Genomic DNA, 21,062 nt, shown 5'->3' on the forward strand with positions numbered 1-21,062 from the left:
CCTGTTTCTTGAAAACCCCTTTCCAGTTGCTGGCCTGATCTGAACCTTTGTTTCATTAGCTGGTGCCATTATGCTGAATAGAACATGAAAGGACTTTCTGGTTTGGTAGAGGAGGAGGAAGCTAATTTTAACTGCTGTATATTCTATCAACTTCAACTTTTGTTTTTATTGTAATCTCCATTTTTGCAAAAATCCAAAAGTAATCCTAGGGACTTGTATTCTCCAAAGGCAAGGTGGCGAGAGGCCCGGAGAGCCCCTGGTGTGGAAATCACAATTTGCTTTTACTACCAACTAACTCTGTGACCTTATTTTCCCCTTGAATAAAATGAGCAGGTTGGACAAGGATCAGCAGCTGCAGACTGGCAGTGTGCAGTCGGACCCTGACCCTGCTCATGTTCTGTGTGACCTAGACAGTGTTTTGTTTTCTAATTGAATTTAAAGGCCTTTAAACTGGGCAAGCACCAGGCGATGTGCCACAGGCTCCGCCCCAGCACCCGGCGGGCTTCACACGTTCCTTATCTGCCTGGCATTTGACTCTGCCAACCCTGGTGGGTGTTCTCTGAGTTTCCTTTCATCTGAAATAGGCTGAGAAATTTTGAATTTCTTTGCAACTTCAGGTTCCTTGTGCTTCTGCCTGCCTTGCCCTTTGGGTGTTGGAAGAAGTCTTTTTTTCATTGGGAAAAAAAAAAAAGTTACATGTCTGTTATTGGTTAAAAAGCCAACATCTAGGCTGGGCACAGTGGCCTGTAATCCCAGCACTTTGGGAGGCCGAGGCAGGTGGATCACCTGAGGTCAGGAGTTCAAGACCAGCCTGGCCAACATGGTGAAACCTCATCTTTACTAAAAATACAAAAGTTAGCCCGGCACAGTGGAAGGTGCCTGTAATCCTGGCTACTCGAGAAGCTGAGGCAGAAGAATAGCTTGAACCCAGTAGGCGGAGGTTGCAGTGAGCCAAGATCACGCCATTGCACTCCAACCTGGACAACAAGAATGAAACTCCATCTCAAAAAAAAAAAAAGCCAACATCCAGTTACCCCAAGGCCAGTCGGCCAATAGGCATTATAAGCTCTAAAGCAGCTTTGCTTTGTTTTATTTTTAATAAGCTAACGCTATAATGGAAAAATTAATTATGGAATCTCGGGGCTGAGAGGTATAAGACTCTGCAGTGTTCAGAACACTGCTTTTCAAAGGGTGTTCCCTGCAGCAGCATCGTCACCATTCCCAACCTCATCCGTTTATGAGGCGAATTCGGGGGCTAATATTTGCAAAGTACACTGCAGCAGTTCTTCAGTGGGGCCAGTGTCAGAATTACTGCACAGGTTGTTGGCACAGATTGCTGGACCCAACCTCAGTTTCTGATACAGTAGGACTGAGAAGGGCCCTGACTCTGTGTTTCTGAAATGGTGGCCCCAGGTGAGGCTGCTGCTGCGGGTCTGGGGCCACACTTGCAAACCACTGTCCGGGAGGCACCCTCCTCTGTGTGATTACAACATGGTGAAGCAAGAGGGCAGGGCTTACCATTTTTTATAGCATGGTCAGGGCAAAGTTTCCGTGCAAGATCGTGCTTAGGCAGAGACCTGAGAAAAGGAGGAGGGAGATGTGCAGCTCTCTGGGGAGGACAGACAGGGAGTGCACAGCCCAGAAGGGGGATGTGCTCACTGGGTTAGAGGAGAGGCAGGGAGGCCGGTGTGGCTGAAGTGGAGCGATGGGGCGGGGAGGGGCAGGTGATGTGGTCTGAGGGATGTGGGAGGGGTGGAAATCATGTGGGTCACTGTGAAAGACTTTGCTTTCACTCTGAGTGCAACGGGAGCCCTTGGAGGGGGACATGTGGTGTGAAATTATCCATCACCCAGAGTGACTGTGATTTTATGGTGCTGCCTCTTCCAAACTGACCATATTTCAGGGCGAAGAGCTGGCCCTTGTTGCTGAATACAAGTTCTTCCTTCCAAAGTAATTCAAGGTGAAAACAGTGCACTGTGAAGGATGGAATTTGAAAATCAAATCACCATTTTGCACTCCCTAATGAAACCTTTAGGGAAAATGTTGGCGAACAACTCTAGGACGCGAGACTGAGGCACCGCCACTTTGCTCCATGGATCAGTGGTGGCGTCATTCCCTGTAGGTGACCTCCTGCAGGGCAGCACCGTGATGCACAGGCACCAGCTGCAATACGCTCTTCCAAAAACCTGAACCTGGGTCTCACCAGACGTTAGGTGGAACTTCCAGTGTAGAGAGTAAAACAGGGCATGAAGGGACACGTGAACAACATCATGGGAAAGTCACATAAAACCAGTGGTTTCTTCAAGTGCCATGGGGAAAGAGGGTGGGGGGAGGTCTGCTCTAGATTGAAGGAGAATTAAGATATGTAATATGTGGATCTTGTTTGGATCCTGATTTTAAAAAAAAACTGTAAAGAGACTGTTTTAAAGTAATTGAGTAGATTGGACACAGACTACATATTGAATAATATTAAAGAATTACTGTTAATTTTGTTAGATGTGAAATGTCTTTTTTAGGAGAGACGTATTTGTATTTAAAAGTAAAATGACATGGTTTCAGGAATCTGATTTAAAATATTACAGGGAAGAGAGAGAAAAAGGCAGAAGAACCACAAGGGCAAAATATCCAAAATATTCATGGCATGATTCTCTCTTCTTTGTGAATGTATGAACATTCAAAAGAAAAGTGTTTTTAAATCCAGATGCAAGAGAAGATGGGGAAATGAGAGAAGAAGAGAAAAGGAAGACTTAACTTAGAAAGACTAAGTTGCTAATAATTCTTCTCTATTTAGGAGTATTATGCCAAAGAGTAAAATGTATTTACTAATACTAGATGTTACACAGTAATGATGCTATGAACTGGTATTGAGATGTATTCTGTTTACCATACACCCAGCCCTTGATTCCCTGATGCTTGCCAAGCTCATAAAATAATGACAATTGATGATGGCACTGATGATGAGAAATAAAAGTCAGATAATCTTCCCAGCCCTTCGACAGCTGGGGAACTAAGAGCAGGCTGTTATGGGACAGAGCTGGAAGTAATTTAGGGCTCATCTATTTGGCCACATGCCTCAGAGGTTTCAAATCTGAAGGCCTGTGAGGCTTCCGTTTGCTCAAAAGCGTGATATAATTATACAAACATGGTCACTCACTGCATGTGATTTTGATCCATAGAATGGATAGCACCAGAAAAACTGAGGATTGGGAATTGTCACTTTGGAACTGGTTGTTGGAAAACCGGGGTGGTAAACTGCTCTCCACCTTAAAGCCACTCTGTCCCATCTCTGCTCCTTCACTTAGCTTGAAAATGAACGACAGACCTGAAATGAAAGAATTCCAGTGGCTGGGAGGGGATTCTGATATTTGAAGTCATTCCTCTTCTTGGCCTTTTCTGCTGTTTTTAAGTATTAGGAGACTAAAAGTGTCATTAATTTAAATTCGTAAGCATGTACTGCTGAGCATCAGTCTTTGTTTTTAAACAGAAGAGGTTGCTGAGCATTTAAATCCCTATTTCTCGTTTGAGTCATTATAATGTTAGTTTTAAAGAAAAAACAGAAGGTAGTAGGAATCTGAAAGGAAACCAAACTCTGTGGCTCATGTTGGGTTTTATGGTTGATTTTCCTCAAATTATTATCCACGTATGAACATGTAGAACCATGATGTAGACTTTGATGAGTTCTCATGTAGGGTGCCAGGCCAGCTTCTACAGATTCGCTGGCCAATCTCTTCCATGGTGACTATAATTGATTGGGGGGCACAGGTAAAGTGACAACTAGAGAGGAAAAAACGTTTACGTTTATTCATGCGACAATTATCTGAGCTTCTGGCATGTGTCAGACACAGTCCTAGGCTCTGACGAGCAGCAGGAGGCAAAACGTAAGAAGCCCTTCCGTCCTTGGAGTTTAGATTCTGGTGGGGCACAGAGGAGCTTCTGCCCACAGAGATGTGGGGTAATACAAGGAAACTGGCTTCAACTCCCATCTGGTTGATTTCTTAGCTGTGGGATCTTGGACCAGTCACTTAATCACCCCGAGCTTCAGGGTCCTGTCACGTAAAATGAGCATTAAAAACAATACCTACATAATGCAGTCATTGCGCAGATTAAATGAATGCATGAAAAATACCTCCCAAAGCATTTAGCTTTCAGCAAGTGAGAGCTGTTAGTTCACCTAGTACTGCAGACATGATAGGTATTCGGTTGATAATTAATTCAGTATTTCTGCATTTGAGCATTTAATGCCCATGTCCACATGTCTGGCAGACACTGGAATGTGATTTGTAAGAAATACTTACGATATCTCTGGTGTTTAAATTTTTTCTTTCTCTAAATGGAGAAAACTACTCTTTCAGATTCTTCTGACCATTCCTTTGGGTTGGGAGGTCCTGAGTTGAGAGGAAAAAGGATGTCTTCACGTGGAAGGGGAGATGTCGAGCTGTAATAGCAACCTTTTACAGTCATACCCTCAAATGCTATTTGGGTCTCCATGACTGGCAATTTCAGGCCCTTCTGCTATAATAAGGAATTCCACAATCACATGTCCCAAAGTCTGTTTTCCAGGATTCTGGGGGCCATGCGTCCTTGCCTGTGGCAGTAATTATTGAGTGGTGTGAACTTCCAGGCCCACTTGGGGAGCGACAGGAAGGAGGGAGGGTGCAGGGAAGAGGAGAGAGGCTGGCATGGTGGTCCGGGAGATGGTGAGGCCAGCGAGGAAGCTCCCTGCAGTTCTCCACCTTGCCAGGGAGGGGCGCAGTCCAGGATGATGGGGCTGTCTTCAGAGGGCTCTCCAGGTGGATATCAGCAGCCTAGGGCCGAGCCGGAACCAGGCTGGAGGAAGCCCAGCGAGGCAGGCAGCATGGCCAGCCCTCCAGTCTCTGTTGAGAAAGCTGCACCTCCTTCCTTTCCACATTTTGCCTCTGCTGGTGGAAATGGGCTTCTAGTGTAGTGGATAATGGAGGAGGGTTGGGAGAGGGGAGGAGGGGGTAGTCCACTCGTAAGGACAGCGGGTTTGGAGAAGTGGCCTCTTTGAATCCTGTGTGTTCTGGGGCTGGGCTGGGCAGTGGGATCCCCAAGGCCCCGTGTCCTAGTGGCCCAGTCGGCCTTCGCAGAGGCTTGCCCTTGGAAGAGGATGGCCAGGCCATTCGGCAGTGGCCTCTGGATGGATTTCTCATTCCGCAGGCCTGTTCCAGGAATTGTGTTTAATTTGGGAGCCTGAGCAGTGTGGGCATTCGCTGTCCTTTCCTGAGCCCGTCTCACCTCCCTCTGCCGGTGAGTTGCGCAGACTCTCCCTGTCCCGAGAGTGGCCTTGGGCCTGCAGAGTGCCCAGGGCAGCACAGCTGGGACGTCACAAGGGCTGGCTTCTCTCACAAAGGGATTTGGAGGTGGAAGGTGCCAGGGAAGTGGGTCCTCCGTCCTTGCTGGGCTCATCGGGAGCTCTTCTCTCCTGAGAGCCTTGCTATTGCTCGACTCAGACCTCCCTGCGGCTCTGTGGCTTTCCTCAGAATTTCCATGTATAAATTAGTGAGGAGTAGTGGGGGTGTGCGCATGGCTTTCTGGCTGAAATGAAGCCCTGCAGAGGGAGATATGGCCTGTGGCAGGCCTGTGGCAGGTCAAAGACCCTTCCCCACAAGACACTTATCTTTCTGAGCAGCCTGGCCAGCCCTCCCTGGACAGCAGAGGCCCAGAAAGAAAAGAGTGCTGTCACGCGGGGTTGGCACACTGCATTGTCTGAGTCCATTTTGACCAAGCTTTACCTAAAACACGGTGTAGTTTACGTCCCAGATGGAAGAGCTTGATCGCTTAGCAGGGTGGCCTGGTGTCTGTGCGGAAGGCTTCCGTGGCTTCAGTACGAGCCAGGTGCACTCGAGAGTGCTTCGTGAATGTTGTTTGCTCATGACCACCCTATGTGGTAGGTATGATCGTTATCTACCTTGAATACAAGGACACAGAGGCTCAGAGCTGCTGAGTAACTTCACACTGCCCAGCAGAGCCCGGGAGGAATCTAACCCCCACCGCTGGGCCAGAGCTGGCGCCTCATCCTGTGCCCCGCGTGGCACGCTGTGTTCCGCGGGCACGATTCTGCGAATTCCTGTCCTCTGGCTTAAGTATTGTCAGTCAACTTAATATATTCCTTTGTTCCTAGCCAACTCCAGTCCAGAAAAATCCTGTACTCTCATTTCAGAGAAGCCGGGAGCACTTAGCAATCCCAAGAAAAGGTGTATTCTCCCTATGGTCACAAGCATTCAAGGGTTTCTTAAACGTATTTGAGGAAGAGTAAGTGCTGTGTTTTACTCATTTGTGCATTATGGGAGGATGGGCCCTTTTTTTTTTTTTTTTTAAGATTGGCTTCAAAGGGTTTTTAAAAATTTATTTGTAATTACTGAATCCAACAGTGAGATCAGTGTGTGTGTTTGTGGGGGGTGAGGGAGGTGGGGGGAGAATGTTAAAACTTTGGTCACTCCTGGTATGTCGGTGGGCAGATGCCTTAGCCGCTGGAGCTGGGGCCGAGCCCTGCCCAGTAGCACAGCTCAGAGCTTTGCATTTTCCCTGGGGCTCCTGCCTGGGTGCTGCAGTGTTTTGACAGACGGTCCCTTGAGCTTGGTGTTTTGACACACGGTCCCTGTGAGGCTAGGACCTGGTCCAGGCTGGCCGGGGAAGAGAAGCAGGGACAGGATGAGAGAGTGGGGAGTAAGAAGGGGAGGGGAGGGGGGTGCAGCTTCGGAGATGGGCTTTGCAGGAGGCCCCGTGTGACCCTGTGTGATGTGCAGGACCCCCTGACCTCTGTCTCAGAGTTCAACCAGAGAGAAGGAAACAGCAGGAGATATCTATTTCGAGATTTTCTGTAAGGAATTGACCCACACGACTGTGAGGGGTGGCTAGGCTGACATCCACGAGGGGCCAGCGGGAGGGCCAGCCATCAGGACTCGAGGGCACGGGGGCGGGCACTGCTGTCCACTGGTGGAATCTTCTTCTTCCTCAAGGAAGCCTCGGCTCTGTGTTCAGGGCTTTCAACAGATGAGATGAGACCCACCCAAATTATCTAGAAGCCCCTCCCTCAAAGTCAGCCCTCTCCCTGCAGCACCGGGGTTCGTGTTTGAGCAAATGCCTGCGACTGCAGCCGCCACCACATGACATGTCAAACCCCCACACCCCACTCCCTCAGGCCTTCCTCCTCCTTCACATGAAGTGACTACCCTGGGAAGTACAATGTTCTTTTCCTCCTGAAAATGTGTAAGAATCTCACAACTTCTGAAAAGCAAATCTCCCAGAGCTGTGGCCTCCTAACAATGTCACGTTTCTATCAGAGCCTCGGGGCAGCCTCTGTGCTCAGACTTGGTCGTGGTCCGTGTTAATTCACTGACCAAATGCCTCAGTTAAGTCTCAGCTACGTACCGTTTCATCCTCACAACCTTCAGTAATTTCTCTGCTCATCGACAAAGTGTATCTAGTTGCCAAGAGTAGCTTGTAGGCATTCTTCATTAAGGTGTTAGGGGAAAAGTAACGGTGGTATGTTTGGTTGGTTGTTTCTTAGAGACAGGATCTCACCATGTCGAATGAGAGCAAAGAACAACTTGGCAATAATTATATTGTTATGCAGGTTCGGTATTCCTAATCAGAACATCTGAAATCTGAAATGCTCTAAACTCTGAAATTTTTTGAGCACCTAAATGACATCACAAGTAGAAAATTTCACACATGACCTTATGTGAGGGGTCACAGTCAAAATATTGTTTCATGCACAAAATTTTTTAAAATCTCTTATAAAATTACCTTCAGGCTATGAGTATAAGATTTATATGAAACATAAATGAATTTTGTGTTTAGACTTGGGTCCCTTGTCCAAGATATCTCATTATATATATGCAAGTATTCCAAAATCTGGAAAAATAATGCATGAGATTATAACACATAGCACTTACGTTCTAGCACTATATGCTGTTTAGTGCTCACAACACCCCATTTTGCGGACAACAAAACTGAGGCACAGAACTCCTAACTGACTAAACCAAGGTCGCGGCTTCTAAGTACCAGGAGCAGGATTTGAACTTGGGCACTCTGGCTACAGAGTCCAGGCTTGTAACCACAGCAGTGGAAGTGCTACATGCTGGCCACTTGAGATAGTTCAATGTTTGAATCTTTGCTGCATCACCCAGGACATTTTCTTGTGGCCCTTAAATGTTTTACATAATCAGGGGGACTCTTGCTGCCCATAAATGAAAATCCACTCAAAGGATTTGGGTTTGGCTCCACTGGCAAATAAATTGATTCTAGCAAGTACCGGGACACAGCTGCCATCCAGGTTCTTCCACGGGCACTGTGGATGCCTGTCCGTGAGTGATCTACTCTCCACAGTAGCCAGGCCCTGAAGGGACAGTTGGATTGGGGACATCATTCCCTGCCTTTCAAGCCCAAGGCCAGTGGCCCTGGCCAGGGAGCCGGAACCATCTTCAGAGTGTGGGAGCTGCTGCCCCAAATGCTTCTGCTTACAGAGCCCAGCAAAAACGATCTACCTGCAGTCCCCGTCCCTCCTGACGGATGCTGGGACTCGAGGCTTAAATGTCCTCATGTGTTCTTTCCTCTCCCACTTCCAAAAAAAATTTGTCATCTTCCAGAGAAAGTTGTGATTAATGGCAATCCTCAAGTGCCTGCAGTTTCTTAATCATTGCTTTCTTTTACGAAAACATCTTTATAGCCACCTTCAGAATGTCGTTAGATTCAAGCAGTTTGGAAAGATTTTCTGGAGGCAAGACAAAAAAGGTAGTTAACTGCAGATGGCCACACCTGTGTCCTTCCATCAAGCCACTGTGTTTTCCCATCGCCTCGGCAGGAATGCTAAAATACCAAGTCTGCTGGAGTGCCCTGCATTTTTCTACCTGACGAAATAAAGTCAAGGCCCTGCTAGGATTCCTAGCAAAAACAGAAGGAGTGGAGAGGTCAGAAAATTATTCCACTTCTTCAGCTCCCCCAGATGTGTCTGCCAGGCAACACATGCTTACAGTTCGGGAGAAATACAGTGAGCCAGTGCTTCTCAAGGAGTTGTCTGGGGAGCTCATTAAGATGCAGATGCTGATTCTCTGGGTCTGGGTGGAGCCTAAGAGGCTGCATTTCTAACAAGCTCACATGCGATACCAACACAGCAGGTTCACACACTACAGTTTAGGCAGCAAAGAGTTAGGGGCCACACCGACCACTTACGTATAGGAGAAGATTGAGAGAACCTTTGGAAGAAAAACTATGACCATTTAATAATTGTCATATTGACAGTCACACTAAGAGATATGCCAGCCACAGCAATTCACTTGTAGCAAGGGGAGACTGAAGCCAGACTGGCCCAGCAAGGGACCATTTTCCCTGCTCATCTGCAAACCTAGAACCTGGTCTGGGAAGTGGCCTCATGATCCCTTGTGTGACATCACATCAGTGTAGATTAGGATGTGGGGTTAGACATCCCAAAGGGGGACTCCGGTAAAAGAAGTGTAGTTGCAGATATTTTCATTGTATCATGTCACTAAATTAAAGAGAGGTATTGAAGAGAAAAACAGCAAGCAATATATATATGTCTGCTGTACCAATAAACCATTGATACGATACCATCATGCTATTTCCACATTATCTCTTTGACTTTGTTTAAAGGCTACCTGGAAGGCCAAGTGCTGAATTTCTTTATCTGATACTAGCCCATGCCGAGCTTCCAACACTGAATTTACCATGGCTAATGTAGATTTCTGGTTTCCATAGCAGCCAATTTACTGCTTGTGCTTAATAAATGAAAACAAGACCTACAACTGTTAGTCTTTTCTTAAAAGACCTTGTTTTCTTTATTGTTTGTAAGAGCAGAAATGCCAGATCTGGACCCTGCTAAGCAGCGATCTTTTAAGTGAACCTGACCTATGGTACCAAAAGGAACAGCATGGCAGCAAATGGCCAGGAATGAGCCATTTAATCTTGTTTTCCTAATTAAATGGTAGAAGCCTCTTTATAAGCAATCATCGGTGAAATCTGGTTTCTCTCTTGTTCACTGATAGCTATGATGATGATCTGTTTGCTTGTGGCTGAGCAGGAATGGAAATTCTGATGGCATTAGTATTTTTTTCCAGCAGATGAGCTGCTGTAGGAATTGGCGGGCATAGCACCCTCTCCTTGTTAGGGCTGGTGATATCCTTGTAGCCAAGCATAATTCATCTGTTCTCTCTCTAGTCTGCTTCCCTTATTGCCTTCTGACCTCCTACCTCTGCTGTGGTCTCTAGACAGCCAGCAGATGAGCCGTCACAGCTGATCCATGAAGCCCACCGTCCGAACAGCCTCCAACACACAGGCATAAAAGTGGTCTCTCTGAAGGGTCTGTCTTCTTCCCCCTCCTTCTTCTTCTTCTTCCCCCTCTTCCTCCTTCCTCTTGTTTTTACCTTATGTTTAAAAAAGCAAGCAAGCAAGAAACCTTTAGAGAATACTGCGTATAGCAGGAGAATAGCAAATAAACATACATGCTCTGTAGGGAAATATATATATACATATATATACACACACACACATATATATACACACACACACACATATATATACATATAAAACTCAGCTGCTTTTTCTACTAGGGCTTTCATTATGGTGATTCATGTAGGAGGTCTGTATTGGTTGTCACTTGGGTGCCACAGATTAAAGTTTTCTGATCATCTTTTTGACTCAAGGTCAAAGTAAAAGAATAGATTCTTGCAAATAAGAGGGGCCGTGGTCCCCCTCTATTCAGTGGGCATTTGTAGAAAATAGACACTGTTTTTGGTTTTGGAGCTACAAAGATGAATTAGACATGGGCCTTGCCCAGGGGAAGTTGTCCAATAGGGACAGAGAAAGGATGCGCGACTCAACCGTGTTGCAGTGGCCCACAGAACTCCCACGTGGAGAAGGGGCTTTGTGGTAGGGTCATTGCTGTATGATCTGAGTCAGCTTTATTGTTGGTTTTTGTCTTGTTTAATAGACAAACTGGGACTCAACTCAGTCTCCCTCCATCTCACAGTGTGAGTAGGTTGCCTGGAGCTCGGACTGCTCAAGGAGCCCTGGAGTGAGAAGCAGAAGAAGGGGCGGGTGGTGCCTGTGGGTGGGAGTGAGTATATGGACATGCCTGGTATCCTGTCTAGAGGTCGAGATGGCCCCTGATACTGCATCATGGACAGGAAGGAATGGCAACAGGATGGGCATGAGGGGGGAACGTGCTGGACAGCAAGCTCAGTGACGTCTGGAGAGCAGAGGAAGTGGGAACAATGGGTGATCTGTCCCATAGGCAGCACCGTTTCCTGGTTTCTGAGCTAAACTCCTCTGAATTATAGCATCCCTTTGTCGTCGACTAGCCCTGTGGCCTTGAACCACCATCTTGATTCCCTTCCCAGTTGGAGCCTCAGTGTGCCCATAAAACACTGGCACACCACATAGGGCACTTGTGGTGGGCAGCAGATGAAAACAATTTCAGTCATCAGTGGGTTGAGCAGTGCACTGGCCCAGGTGCACCCAGGACTCCTCGGGCTGTCGAGCGGGGAACTCATCTCTCTCTCATTGGTTCTGTGTTCTAGGAATAGAGCTGTGCCCCCCTGGAAAACGGTTCATGATTACGATGGTGGCGAGCTTCGTGGCCATGGCGGGCCAGTTCCTCATGCCCGGGCTAGCCGCCTTGTGCCGGGACTGGCAGGTGCTGCAGGCCCTCATCATCTGCCCCTTCCTGCTCATGCTGCTCTACTGGTCGTGAGTATCCTCTGCACAGCGCGCTGGGCTGGTGCGTCTGCACGTGCTTCCTGAAGGCCCAGCCCCGGGCAGGACACAGGATCCCCACACTTCCCGCTAGTTTCAGCTTGTGGTTCTGTCTGAGAAGGTTTTCCTCTCTTTTTAAAAAATGTTATTTTTTGAACTTTCTGTCTTGGAAAAATGTTCAAATATACACAAAAGTAGACAGAAGAGTGGAATGAGTCCCCCGTGCCCTTCACCCAGCTCCAAAAATCTGCAAATCCACTGGCCAGTCTGGCTTTAGAACTACTTGCTACCCACCCCACAGGGTTGTTCTGACATGAATTTTTATGAATGGATTTGCAGGGAGGTGGGGGTCTTGTGTTAGGAGGGGGAAATTTGGAGATATTAAAGGAGTGATTTAGAAAAGCCTCCGTATCTCTTCTAGGTGAGGGGTGGGCAACCTTCAGCCTGTGGGTCACATTGGGCCCACTGTCTGTTTTTGTAACTAAAGTTTTATTGGAACACAGCCATGCTCATGTGTTTACGTAGGTATTACCTATGGCCTTCTGGCTATACGCAGAGTTGAGTGGATGCAGCAGGATGGTATTATATAAAGCTGAAAATATTTACTATCTGGTCCTTTACAAAAAATAGCTTGCCCACCCCTGCTCAGTATCAGTCCAATATGCCTTTTTGAACTATGGGTAACCTTAAGTCTTTTGAGTTGCTGGCTTCCGGGCAGGGGGCAGGGGGGAAGGCACTAAACACACTGGTAAAGGGGGTTTGACCTGGGCAACTGGGTTTTTTAAAGAACTCTCCAGGGAATTAATGTTGAGTCAAGACTGAAAACCATTGCTCCATGGATAGAGCAATGTTTACCCTGAAAATGATTGTTTTCCCCTTTTGTAAATGCTGTTTCTCTTCCTTTCCCAAACTTCCTTCCCATCCCCCTCCATGCTGATACTCTCACCTTACCTATAAGTAGATTATGGATGTGACCCTGTGTTGCTACTGTTTAGTCAACAATGAAAACCAAATTTCTGGCCATGCAGTCAGTCTTATCCTTGCTTTAAGGGTTCAGGGGAGCTGAGCTTCCTTTGCTCAGGTGCCTGGGAGGGAAGAAAGCACCTATCTTTTGGCTTAGTGGTACTGCCTCCCCGCCCCTGCCCTGGTAGTAGATGCCCCGCGAGGGTGCGGGTGTGGGTAGTAGATGCCCCGCGAGGGTGCGGGTGTGGGTAGTAGATGCACCGCGAGGGTGCAGGTGGGTAGATGCACCGCGAGGGTGCAGGTGTGGGTAGTAGATGCCCCGCGAGGGTGCGGGTGTGGGTAGTAGATGCCCCGCGAGGGTGCGGGTGTGGGTAGTAGATGCCCCGCGAGGGTGCGTGTGTGGGTAGTAGATGCCCCGCGAGGGTGCGGGTGTGGGTAGTAGATGCCCCGCGAGGGTGCGGGTGGGTAGATGCACCGCGAGGGTGCAGGTGCGGGTAGTAGATGCCCCGCGAGGGTGCGGGTGTGGGTAGTAGATGCCCCGCGAGGGTGCGGGTGTGGGTAGTAGATGCCCCGCGAGGGTGCGGGTGGGTAGATGCACCGCGAGGGTGCAGGTGCGGGTAGTAGATGCCCCGCGAGGGTGCGGGTGTGGGTAGTAGATGCCCCGCGAGGGTGCGGGTGTGGGTAGTAGATGCACCGCGAGGGTGCGGGTGGGTAGATGCACCGCGAGGGTGCAGGTGTGGGTAGTAGATGCCCCGCGAGGGTGCGTGTGTGGGTAGTAGATGCCCCGCGAGGGTGCGGGTGTGGGTAGTAGATGCCCCGCGAGGGTGCGGGTGGGTAGATGCACCGCGAGGGTGCAGGTGCGGGTAGTAGATGCCCCGCGAGGGTGCGGGTGTGGGTAGTAGATGCCCCGCGAGGGTGCGGGTGTGGGTAGTAGATGCACCGCGAGGGTGCGGGTGGGTAGATGCACCGCGAGGGTGCAGGTGCGGGTAGTAGATGCCCCGCGAGGGTGCGGGTGTGGGTAGTAGATGCCCCGCGAGGGTGCGGGTGTGGGTAGTAGATGCCCCGCGAGGGTGCGGGTGTGGGTAGTAGATGCACCGCGAGGGTGCGGGTGGGTAGATGCACCGCGAGGGTGCAGGTGTGGGTAGTAGATGCCCCGCGAGGGTGCGGGTGTGGGTAGTAGATGCCCCGCGAGGGTGCGGGTGGGTAGATGCACCGCGAGGGTGCAGGTGCGGGTAGTAGATGCCCCGCGAGGGTGCGGGTGTGGGTAGTAGATGCCCCGCGAGGGTGCGGGTGGGTAGATGCACCGCGAGGGTGCAGGTGTGGGTAGTAGATGCCCCGCGAGGGTGCGGGTGTGGGTAGTAGATGCACCGCGAGGGTGCGGGTGGGTAGATGCACCACGAGGGTGCAGGTGCGGGTAGTAGATGCCCCGCGAGGGTGCGGGTGTGGGTAGTAGATGCCCCGCGAGGGTGCGTGTGTGGGTAGTAGATGCACCGCGAGGGTGCAGGTGTGGGTAGTAGATGCCCCGCGAGGGTGCGGGTGTGGGTAGTAGAGTCCCTGCGAGGGTGCGGGTGTGGGTAGTAGATGCCCCGCGAGGGTGCGGGTGTGGGTAGTAGAGTCCCTGCGAGGGTGCGGGTGTGGGTAGTAGAGTCCCTGCGAGGGTGCGGGTGTGGGTAGTCGGCGTACCGCGAGGGTGCGGGCGTGGTTTCCCAAGAGCCTGGTTCTTGCCGACTGTGTCATGAGGACCTGGGCAGCAGCAGGGGCCACAATAGCAGATGGAAAAAGGCCACCTGCCGGAGACGCCATTCAGCAGGCACCGCTGCCAGAACTGAGCTCCTCTGCTGGGGCTACCTCCAGCTCTTGTCCCAGAGTGGGATGTTCAAACCCCTCCCACAGCACAGCGTGTTCCGGGACAGCCCTCCTGCCCCAGCAGGGCCTTAAGGAGCAGAGAGTGAGCGGTAGTTTCTCTGGAGAAGGATGGAGTGGGCAGCTTTTTTCCTTTTATCTCCTAAGGAAGCCTTTCTGCTCCCTCCCTTGTGGCAGCCTTTGCTGGGCGTAGCTGTTTCGGAGTTCGAGGGTGCTGATTTGTCTAACAAATGCTTCTCTGTGCTTCCCACTGTACCAGTACAGATGGCAAGCACTTTGCAATAGTAAATGGTTCCACCCTCATATCTCAGCAGCCCATCCTATAGAGGACAGAACTGCGGTCCCCTGACCCCCACTGGCTCCTGTCAGAGCCTGGACCTGAAGCGGCCGACTCTTGCCACACCTGGTTCTGTCTTCCCCTGCCTGGCCCCTGTTCCTTGTTTGCTCTTTAGAGATACGGTGCTCCAAAGCACCACGTAGGCTGCTGGGCACCCTGGTGCATGCAATAAATACTTGCTCGTTAAAGGAAAACAAGCAACTCTCAATATTTTGCCACCAAAAGCTGGTCATACGGGCTGGTGCCACAGCTCACCCCCTCTACCCGGCAGGCCCCTGTCTTCCCTCAGCTTCCATCCTGCGTCCCCACCCCTGCAGATTCTCTCTGCCCCTTCCTCTGCTGCTGGCCTGCACCAGTGTTCTCTCCTAGACTAGGAGAACAGGGCACAGCCTCTTGGCGACTCAGACTCCTGAGAGCAGAGGTCAGACAGGGTTGTTTCCCTCACCCCAGGCTCTGCTCCCACCTGTCACAGGCAGGAGGACACCTGACGAGGGAGAAGTGGCAGAGGAGGTCTTTCCAGAGCAGCCGCAGTTATGCAGTTATGCAGGTATGCAGTTATGCGGTTGTGCAGTTGTGTGGTTATGCAGTTATAGGTATGCAGTTATGCAGGTATGCAGTTATGCAGGTATGCAGTTATGCAGGTATGCAGTTGTGCAGTTGTGCAGTTGTGTGGTTATGCAGTTACAGGTATGCAGTTATGCAGTTATGCAGGTATGCAGTTATGCGGTTATGCAGGTATGCAGTTGTGCAGTTGTGCAGTTGTGTGGTTATGCAGTTGCAGGTATGCAGGTATGCAGTTATGCAGGTATGCAGTTATGCAGGTATGCAGTTATGCAGGTATGCAGGCTGACCCATGTGAGAAGGGCCGGGTTTTTGTTTTTTTTCATTTTAGAAACATACTGAGGTTTAGTGGTAGGCAAGGTAAGGCATTCATTTATTTAAATATACTCTAAAACCTCAGAAAAATTCTTTGAAATACACAGTTTTAAAAACAAATTATATAGCTTTTGAAAAGACATCCAGGGGACTTGCAGAAGTAAACATGTGTGCATGCGTGTGCGTGTATGTGCATGTGTGTGCATGAGGACGGTGGTCCTGAGGTGTTCTGCCTCCCGCTCACAGCTCCAACTCTGCAGTCTGGGTAGAGCTGGCCCAGCGACTGGCTGTACTGCCTCCAGCCTGCTTCAAACCTCTCTGAGCCCGCATTTTCTCATGTCTGTAAAAAGCGGGTCATAATAGTTATTTTGTGGGGTTATTTTGAAGACTGAAATAACGCACAGAAAAGATATGCATGGAGGGGCAGTCTGAAGGGAGGCTCGGACACGGAGCCTGGACCTCTGCTACTTAATAGCTGTGTGACCCTGAGCAAGTCACTTAATCTCTCTGTGCCTCAGTTTCACCAGCTGTGAGTCATCATGGTCAATAATGGGGTTGGAAGGAATCAGTGAATTAACGTATGAGACATTTAGAACGGTGCCTGTCACTTAGTGCCATATGTATGTTAACTGCCATGATAATCATAATTATTTTCATATTTATATTACTGTTAAGGTGGTTAGTACATGTCTGCTCTATGAGTACTCATAAATATTAAATATTAGTCACTACTATTATTATTACTGCATCCTCTTAATAGATATAGAAGTCTGGGTGTAATGGGAGCAGGTTAAAAAATTGGTGGTGAGAAATGTAAACCACCTTTGCTTACCAGCCTTGAAAGGCTCCACTAGAATTATTAAAGCCAATAATTGCCTACCCTTTTTTATCATCTTCCTCCCATCTGCTGCAGTGGGCTCTGTTGTTTGACAGGACGTGAAGTGGCCCGCTGGGGAGAGGGGGTGAGCTGTAGCACCAGCCAGCATGACCAGCTGTTAGTAGCAAAATATTGAAGGTTGCTTGCTTTCCTTTAATGAACAAGTATTTATTGCATGCACCAGGGTGCCCAGCAGCGTGCTTGGTGCTTTGGAGTGCTGGATCTCTGATAATGTATGGGGGAGCACGTACATTAGCAAGGACTAGAAACCAAGCTGCACGAGGCACCGTCCCCAAGGGGCGGCTTCTTGGGGTAGGGGTAGTAAAGACAAACGTATGGGGACGGGCCAGAAGGGATCTTCTGGTTGAGCTGGTAGACTGAACAGACAGGGACCCCGCCACACACACACACATAAATGCTGGATAAAATATAGCATTTTTTAGAAGTACAAGGCTGAGCTCTAGTGCAAGAAAGGGAAGTTCCCGGGGTCAAACCCAGGAGGGAGTCCCGGCAGGAGCAGACACAGAGGCAGCTCCCGGGGCGTCTGAACCAGAGAGAAGTGTGAGGAGCCTGGCTCTCAACACCTGCGCGGGGGCTAGAGCTGAGCTCCCAGGCCTCTGATGCAGTTAGAACTGAGCTCCTTCAGTCAAGCCAGGAGTCAAAACCGTCAATGGCCACAGGACTGGGAGATCTTTGCCTGCCACAGGGACTCAGCGCAGAGCTGGCCGACTGCCTTGGACCGTGAGCAGAAAAAGATTCACCCCAAAGAAATTGGAGCCTTGAAGTCTGCACCACCCAGGGCTGTGCGTTCCAAGTTTCAGCTGCTCCCTGAGGCTGAGATATCAGTGTAAGAACCAGTGAAGCGCATTGGACCCCTCAGGGTCCAAAACACAGCCTCCCACAGAGGCATTCAGGACTCAGAGGAAGAAAATTCTCGTTAAAGAAGAGCTCACAGGCAAAGGTCACAGATCCACGGGGAATCCGCTAAGAGGGCCCAAACCTATAGACTGGGGAGTGTGCATCTCAGGAACTGTGGAAAATAGAGGAATCCGAAAGGGCAGTGAAGGGAACTGGTATTTGTTAAGCAGCCACACTGCCTCATGCCGATGCCATCGCCAGTGCCGGGTATTCTAGATACATCTCCAGAGCAAGCCTCTGATCGCCTGAAAAGCACATTGTGTGGCAGAGGCGGGCGGGAGCCTGAAGAACCCAGACACACGTGAGGAACATGCTTTTAAATAGTGCTACGTACCAAGTAGGATGGTCAGGAGAGACCCCTCTGAGGGGCTGATGTTCGTGCTGAAGCCTGAATGTTTGGAAAGAGGGAGTCAAACAAACTTCTGGGTGGAAAAGTGTTCTAGGCAAAGGGGAACAGACAAGGCAAAAGCTGGCTTCCGCTCGGCTTCTCCTGGATCCGAGAGAGGAAGTCCAGCGTGGTTGGAGCATGGTGGACAAGAGGGCACAGAAGGTGACTTGGAAAGGCAGGTGGGGTCAGGCCCTATGGGGTCTGAGGAGCACGGGCTTATTCTACAAAGACATAAAGACGCACTGGAGGGTCTTGAGCAGGGGACTCCTGTGCCCCAGATTGTGCTCTGTGAGGACCCATCTGTCTGCTTTGTGGATAAGGTGTGGAGCCGGGCGAGGGCCAGGACAGAGGCAGCACACACACTGGCCTGTGTGACATCCCGGTGCCTGCACTGGGGAAGGCTGAGTGTCACCTGCAGAGGGCTGATTCGAGACATGCTTTGAGAGTGGCCCGGGTGAGACTTGCTGATGGATCTGAGGTGACTCTTAAAGGTGAGAGAGGAGGCAGTGATGGCAACTGGGTCCGTTTCCTGAGATGGGGAGGCCAGAGCTTTAAAAAACATGGAAGCTCAGGAGGGTTGGAGGCCCAAGCCCTGTCCTGCCATCCTCCTATGGAGGGTGACAAGATGAGGTGACCAGGAGACTTGACTGAGGCCGAGCCCGTGTTAAGATGTGAGTTTGTTATGATCCAGGTATAGTGAGGTCAGCAGGCCAGGACACAATTGCCATTGGAAGATCATTTGTTACTCTCAGTTCCCAGGAGGAGGGGGTAGGTGGGGCCACACAGGGCCCCCTGGGAAGCACCAGAGTGGGTCAGGAGGCAGACCGGGAGGCGAAAACGTGGGCAAGAGCCTTTATTGTGGTTTCTGCAGGAGGAGCAGGTGGGGCAGGCTGTGCAGGTTGAGTTTTGGTAGTTTGATCATTTCTGCAGCTCGTGGGCATAGGGCCGCCCCTAGGTGTCTGGAAGCTGGCCCCGGAGTGACTGAGGCAGGCGGATGGTGGCCCACGTGTGAGAGCCCAACACCGGAAATGGTTGGGGAATTGGCTCTGGATGGGTTGGTTTGTGTGTGAAAAGTACACTTGCAGGTGAATCTTTTACTCTGTCTAGGAATTAGCGAACCCTGGGAGGAGCAGCCTCTCTAGAACCAGCAAGGCTCCAGATGTGAAAACATTAGGAAATACAGAAAATACAAAGGCTTGGTTAATATGCGGCAGCTGCAGAGTTCCAGAGTTCTGGAATGAAGTGACCGCAAGGGTGGAGACGCTGGCCAGGAAGAGGTGGCAGCGGCAGCAGCAGCATGATGCACCCAGAGACTGGGCAGGGACTTGGCGGGGGTGCAGTGAGCACAGGAGTCGTCTCTGGTGACGCGGGGAAGATGGGACGCGTGAATGATTTATGCCCCAGCAAGTGGAGCCAAGATAGGTGAGCGATGGCATTGCACGAGCTGCCTGGGGATGTTTATAATATGTTGAGCCTTCTGGGCCGTGGCAGGACTGGCTGGGCTTTAGGTGAAGAAAGAGCTGCAGCAGCTGGTGGCCAGAGAACGGGAGGGTCCGCGCACTTGGTACTCTCGTGTGCTTTGCAGAGTCAACCTTGAGCACTCGGTTGTGAAGGAGGAGCAGCAGAAGAGAGAGCACTTGTGAGTGTTTTTCACCCGAAAGTAAACCCTGTCAAAGCGCTAGGTCATTCCACTGATGGACGCAGATGCCTGAAGAGAAATGCATCTTTAGTCATTTTGCTCAGGCATTTATTGTCACTCAGTAAAGAGCAGCAGGGTTTTAGTGCTTATCTAGAAGGAAGTCATACTGACTGATCCTTCTTCCAGAATAAACATGAAATCTTTCCAGGGTCACAGCCAACAAATGAGGGGTTAGGGGGGAAGATGCAAGATCCAAACCACAAGAAGAAGGGAGTAGTATCTAGGAGCATCCAGGAGGAATTCCGCTTCGATGCGCTGGGAAGACAGGTGGCAGGAGGTGCCAGAACGGAAGAGGGAGCTGGGTGCAAGAGCTGCTCTGAAATTGTACACACTGGGGAAAGGTGCCCCTTCCAGGTGGCTACAGCCTGCACAGGGCGCATGGCTTAATGACAGAGCTCCTTCCTCAGCTGGGAGCCCTTGTGCAAGACACAGCCTGGTCTTGTATTTGGAGGTCCAGGTCTACGTTACATTAGAACATCCTAGAAAACCGCAGCATGGAAGATCAGGAAGGTAATACGTGGGACAGGGTGACATCAGGTTTCCTGCCCAGGAATTCACTGTTGAGGAATGACAAGAGAAGGAGAAGGCTGTTGGAGAGGTTGCCCACGTGGTGTTTATCTAAAGTGGTGTGGAGGAAGTCCCAGGAAGTAAGGACTTCTGGAGATAATGGAGATGTGAGTGCCACTCTCCCAAAACATTGGTGCATGCCCTCACCATTCCTCATCAGGTAAATTAAGGGTACTGGGTACACATTATCATTTATAACACAGAATTTGCAGCTGGGCATGGTGGCTCGTGGCTGTACCCAACACTTTGGGAGGCTGAGGCAGCAAGATCACTTGAGCACAGCAATTCGAGACCAGCCTGGGCAACAAAGTGAGACCCCATCTCTACCAAAAATTTAAAACATTAGCCACACATGGGAGCACGCAGCTATATCCCAGCTACTCAGGAGGCTGAGGTGAGAGGATCACTTGAGCCCAGGAGTTCAAGGCTGCAGTGAACTATGATTGCAACACTTCAAGGCAGCCTAGGTGACAGAACAAGAGCCTATCTCTTAAAAAACAATGTGCTCGTCTGCTCTAAGAGCAGGTGCAGAATGTTGATGCTAATTCAACAAGCTCCCCAGTGAGGGCTCTCAGCCCAACATGTGAGTGCTTAAAACAGTGTTCTCCAGGGATGGAGGTGTCATTGTAAGCAAGACAGACAGTCCTGCCCTCATGGAACAGAGGGGCAAAGAAAGAAAACATTGCACTTGGATGCCTTACACCTCCCTCGTGGCAGACACATGCACTGTGATGTTTGCTTATTGAGTGTGTCTTCACATTTTAGAAATATGCTTTTCTTCAGATCAGTTGCACGCTTCTTACATGTGAAAATATATTAACCATAGTACTCACGGATTCCT

General features: G+C 50.0%; 1 protein-coding gene across 11 annotated transcripts in view; it reads left to right on the forward strand.

Annotated features, from left to right (window-relative positions):
* SLC22A23 (solute carrier family 22 member 23) overlaps positions 1 to 21,062 on the forward strand; it is a 192,733-nt gene that overhangs the window by 124,374 nt on the left and 47,297 nt on the right. For 9 of the 11 annotated variants that reach the window (XR_012434320.1, XR_012434321.1, XR_012434322.1 and 6 more), the window contains one exon: positions 11,559 to 11,727. The exons of the other annotated variants lie outside the window; for them this stretch is intronic. Coding sequence is in view for 6 of the 9 variants with exons in the window: in XM_045389933.3 (XP_045245868.1) it covers positions 11,559 to 11,727 (169 nt within the window). In the remaining 3 variants the exon portion in view is untranslated. The remainder of the gene's footprint in view (positions 1 to 11,558; positions 11,728 to 21,062) is intronic. 11 annotated transcript variants of the gene reach the window in all.

The sequence above is a fragment of the Macaca fascicularis genome, chromosome 4 (genome assembly GCF_037993035.2).
Source record: "Macaca fascicularis isolate 582-1 chromosome 4, T2T-MFA8v1.1".
Classification (NCBI taxonomy): Eukaryota; Metazoa; Chordata; class Mammalia; order Primates; family Cercopithecidae; genus Macaca; species Macaca fascicularis.